General features: G+C 39.6%; 1 protein-coding gene across 1 annotated transcript in view; it reads left to right on the forward strand.

The window, feature by feature from the left end:
* The window catches only part of LOC138974202 (uncharacterized), a 39276-nt gene that overhangs the window by 23306 nt on the left and 10970 nt on the right, over positions 1-5000 (forward strand). The window contains exons 4-5 of the mRNA XM_070346917.1: positions 3571-3819; positions 4361-4627. Of these exons, the coding sequence (XP_070203018.1) occupies positions 3571-3819; positions 4361-4627 (516 nt within the window). The remainder of the gene's footprint in view (positions 1-3570; positions 3820-4360; positions 4628-5000) is intronic.

Consider the following 5000-nt stretch of genomic DNA (forward strand, 5'->3'; position numbering starts at 1 on the left):
TTTTGATTGTCTTCTTGACCTGGGTTTGACCTCCTTCTTTGTTAAGACTTAGAAATTGGAAGCGCTTGTAACTGCCGTTGTCGATGTCGGATCAAAACGATTTATGTCTTAAAACCTTCCTGGGATCAATAACATTGCCTGTGCCAATTTTTGTTGTAGTCGAGTCAAAACTGTGAAAGTTTTAGGGGTTCTAACACACACACACACACACACACACACACACACACACACACACATCATTTGGCTGAAATCAACTCTAGTGTGGGACCAACCTAGCTTCGCTCGCTTTGCTCGCTTCGCTTGGATAAACGAAAGCACGTGTAGAAGTCTGTAGGAAGAGTTACTGTCCTTGTTTTACTGCTATTTGAACGAGAAAAGGACAGGTTTATTAGCAGTATATTCCACTGAAACACGTTATTGTTCATGAACAATATAATTTACATACTTCATGATAATGAAACAGTTTAAAAATGTAATTAACATGTAAAACACACACACACACACACACACACACACACACACACACACACACACACACGCACACTCTCTCTCAGTCTCTCTCTCTCACACACACACACACATACATGACACACACGCACACTCTCTCTCGCTCTCTCTCTCTCTCTCTCTCTCTCTCTCTCTCTCTCTCTCTCTCTCTCACACACACCTCCCCGCTACCTGCACCCTACATTGATCACCACACTGTTTCGGTTTCCACCCTTCTAAATGTAAACAGTCACGACGAGAGTTTGTCGAGGGTTCTTTCATGGCTAACACTTAGATCAAACTCTGTGTTATATTTCTAAAGAATGTGTATAACTGTGTTCAGGCGTAGTGACTGCATTATTGAAGCGTGTGATTTCCCCCGAACACATTGATCTAGTAAAAGAAGATATTAATAACTCATGCAGTAGACAAGGAGACATATCGTAGTGAAACGTTGGGTGAGGAATGGAGGATCTGAACTTGACGTCGATATTCTGGGTAGCTGTCGTAGTGTCTTTAATGCATACAGGTGAGTCAAAATATATCTAACACTTACAGGTACATTATTGTGCATACTACACTCACATCCATTAAGGCTGGAACAATATCGGGCGATTCTCCTAAGTATTGCGATTCGATCGTAATATCCGTTGCATGCACGGCAGTCGCAGATTTCTCGAAATATGTACGTATCCCGGTGTACGCTCTTTTGCAAGCGAATGCAATGCTATTGCAGCGTGTTCTACGATTGAGTTATGCATTCATTCTGGACAGCATGTTATAGGGCAGATCGTAGTACAATGTTATAATTCGGTAAAAAATACAAATGACATTTATGTATCGATCAATTCTGGTTAGAATTCCTTTTAGTTTGTATGATTGAACGCACACAGACATGGCAAATGCACTATTTTGTAGTCTCGGCTGGCTGTCTAAATATGAAGTTTTGTCGGCCTCTGACGTCACATGGCTAAAAGAAGGGAAATCCAGTGTTCAATCGATATATCAAAGGCATGCACGCTGAAATATTATTTTAATCTTGTCTCCTCCCTGTCACTTCTACCCCCGTGCCCTAGAACCCAGAAAAAGCTATGTGTGAGTCCGGGTCCTAAAAATAGCTTGTATTCTGCTCATGACTAGAATGTCTTTATTGATTTACGATCAGACTTTGTAGTTGACTTTCTCACGTCCTGGCATTCAGCCATAATTCAACAAGGACATTTCAGGACAAAGTACGACTAAGTCAGCCAAGGTCCACTCACAAGGAAAACCAAAGAAGAATGTAAAGTGCTGAAATCTCATTAACAACAAATCTGTTCAGACACTTCCAGGGTTATACAATATTTTTTTTTAATTTGTGAGTCGTTTGTGAAAAAAAAGTGAGTGCTATGATCGTGTTTCATGGGGTTAAGGCTCGCACCACAAACCCATTTATTCAACATTGTTCTTGTGAGGCGTAATTATTTGGCAAAGGACATTATCAAAAATGTACCAAGAGCAAGGCTAAAATTAAAGGCTTTGAACTTTGGTCAATACTGAGTAATTGAATGATGTCATTTTATACGCGCTTGAAAACTCAGGTGGAATTTTAATCAAGTTTCAAGACAAGTCGCGTAAAGCGAAAATACAATATTTAGTCAAGTAGCTGTCGAACTCACAGAATGAAACTGAACGCAACGCAACGCAGCAAGACCGTATACTCGTAGCATCGTCACTCCACCGCCCGTGGCAAAGGCAGTGCCCGTGGAATTGACAAGAAGAGCGGGGTATTCGTTGCGCTGAGAAGGATAGCACGCTTTTCTGTACCTCTCTTCGTTTTAACTTTCTGAGCGTGTTTTTAATCCAAACATATTATATCTATATGTTTTTGGAATCAGGAACCAACAAGGAATAAGATGAAAGTGTTTTTAAATTGATTTCGAAAAAAAAAAATTGATAATAATTTTTATATATTTAATTTGCAGAGCTTGTTTTTAATCCGAATATAACATATTTATATGTTTTTGGAATTAGCAAATGATGGAGAATAAGATAAACGTAAATTTGGATCGTTTTATAAATTTTTTTTTTGTTTTACAATTTTCAGATTTTTAATGACCAAAGTCATTAATTAATTTTTAAGCCACCAAGCTGAAATGCAATACCGAAGTCCGGGCTTCGTCGAAGATTACTTGACCAAAATTTCAACCAATTTGGTTGAAAAATGAGGGCGTGACAGTGCCGCCTCAACTTTCACGAAAAGCCGGATATGACGTCATCAAAGACATTTATCAAAAAAATGAAAAAAACGTTCGGGGATTTCATACCCAGGAACTCTCATGTAAAATTTCATAAAGATCGGTCCAGTAGTTTAGTCTGAATCGCTCTACACACACACACACACACAGACACACAGACACACGCACATACACCACGACCCTCGTTTCGATTCCCCCTCGATGTTAAAATATTTAGTCAAAACTTGACTAAATATAAAAAAAAAGCTTTGTTCTTTGATTGAGCTTACTATAATATTTGTAGTTTAAAATGTTCCCTTGTCTGTAAAATTTGTCAAGCGATAAACAAAAACTATTGCTGATCTAACCTTTACAATATTAAAACAGGTCATCTGAAATAAGACCCGGTTGAACAAAGCTTTCTTTTCTTCTATAATTACACTTCACCGTGCACACACAGTACTGAAGAGCACATAAGCAACCGATGAAGCCACAATGGCGGCATCTCCCACGATCACTTCGGAGATCATGTAGTCACAGTTAATCGGTAATATAACCGTTATTCTTAATATTTTGACTCTTAGCCAATGATAAACATGTCTGAAAACAATTATAACATTTGCATGGCAGCTCATGTTGATCTCAATTTTTATCATATCTACTATCACTTGCTAACAGTCGGTATACTGGACATATTTCTTACCAGAGTTTTTCTGTGATGATGCTAATGGATTTTCTAAAATAATCAATAGTCTTTGTGGGTTTTTTCCTCTCACTGAAATCAGATTTACATTCATTGTTCTTGTTCTTTGGCGGGTCCGACGGACTATCGAAATACACTATATTACTATATTTAATGTCTCATTAGTCTCAACGACGCCACAATGCAACAGCGACAGTAACCTCGAAGGCATGACAGTTGAAGGCGAGCTTCTCAACTGTACCTGTGGATCTCCAGACGCTGCAAACTCAACTTTCTCCTGGCCTGGGTATTCCAGCGGGCCTACTCTGCTAGTGCCCAATGTAAGGCGAGAGCAGAATGGTACACACTACACCTGCCTGAATCAGACCGAAGGAATGGACAATGAAACAGCAGTCTACACACTGCAAGTTGCTTGTGAGTAAACCTGTGACTCATATACTAATCGCCTACATGAAAATTGCAAATCGTTTGATGAACTTTAGCTATGTATACTCAATACATGAATGAGCCGTAGCTCCATTTGTTTAATTGATTGTATTCTTTCTTTCTTTCTTTATTTGGTGTTTAACGTCGTTTTCAACCATTCAAGGTTATATCGCGACGGGATTGATTGTATACCTCATTGTTATTTGTTATTATTTGAATAAAAAAAACCCACCTGTTTAAACCAAACCAAGAATGAGCTGTAAGCACCTTATCAGTTAATGGAGTTCAACCGGACGACCAACAAGTTAGAAATGTGTATGTAATAAGAAGTATTTTTACTTCTGCATCTGTGTGAGAGTGTGTGTTAGGGTTAGTGCGTGTGTGTGTGCGTGCGTGCGTGCGTGTGTGTGTGCGTGCGTTCGTTCGTGCGTGCGTGTGTTCGTGCGTGCGTGTGTGCGTGCGTGCGTGCGTGTGTTTGCTTGTTTGTTTGTGTGTGTGTGGGTACATTTCTGTTATATCTGTCTTCAAGATGGGCCTTCGGACAACGACACTGTCATCGAGGGACCGTCATCCTTCACTTCCGATGGGACAAAGGATCTGACCTTGACCTGCACGGCAAAGAATGTGAACCCGAGTCCTGTGTATGCCTGGCCAAATGTAAACATGTGTGCAAATGCAACGAACAAATGCACTTTCAAGCCCAGCCTCACAGACAATGGCAGGGAAGTGTTTTGTACTGCAACGAATACAGTTCTGGTGAAAACTGGCACCGCAATTTACAAGATGAACATTGTCAGTGAGTATGCCCTAGAATTGTATCAGTCGTATCAGATGTGATGGAGTAAAATTCATTATCACAGATCTATTATGAAGAATTATAACTAAAAACTGGAGAAAAAAATATTGCTGTGCACTGTGGGAGTTTTCTCAGGTCTGTTTGGCGCATTCTCAGTAAACGAAAGTTAATGCATGTATAAGGATTGATGCTATTGATTAATAAATTAATTCAGTCTTTGAGTCGTTCCTGACCTCAGGTCAAAATGAGTTCGGTTCATTCTCTCCCTGACAGGATGCCTTAAGTTTCCTTGTCTGGCAAGTTTTATTTTAGACAGTTTCAAGCGAGCTATTTTTCGCGGATGTATTTACTGTGGAAACAACTCTAAATATGG

This window comes from Littorina saxatilis, linkage group LG8 (genome assembly GCF_037325665.1).
Source record: "Littorina saxatilis isolate snail1 linkage group LG8, US_GU_Lsax_2.0, whole genome shotgun sequence".
In the NCBI taxonomy this organism is placed as follows: domain Eukaryota; kingdom Metazoa; phylum Mollusca; class Gastropoda; order Littorinimorpha; family Littorinidae; genus Littorina; species Littorina saxatilis.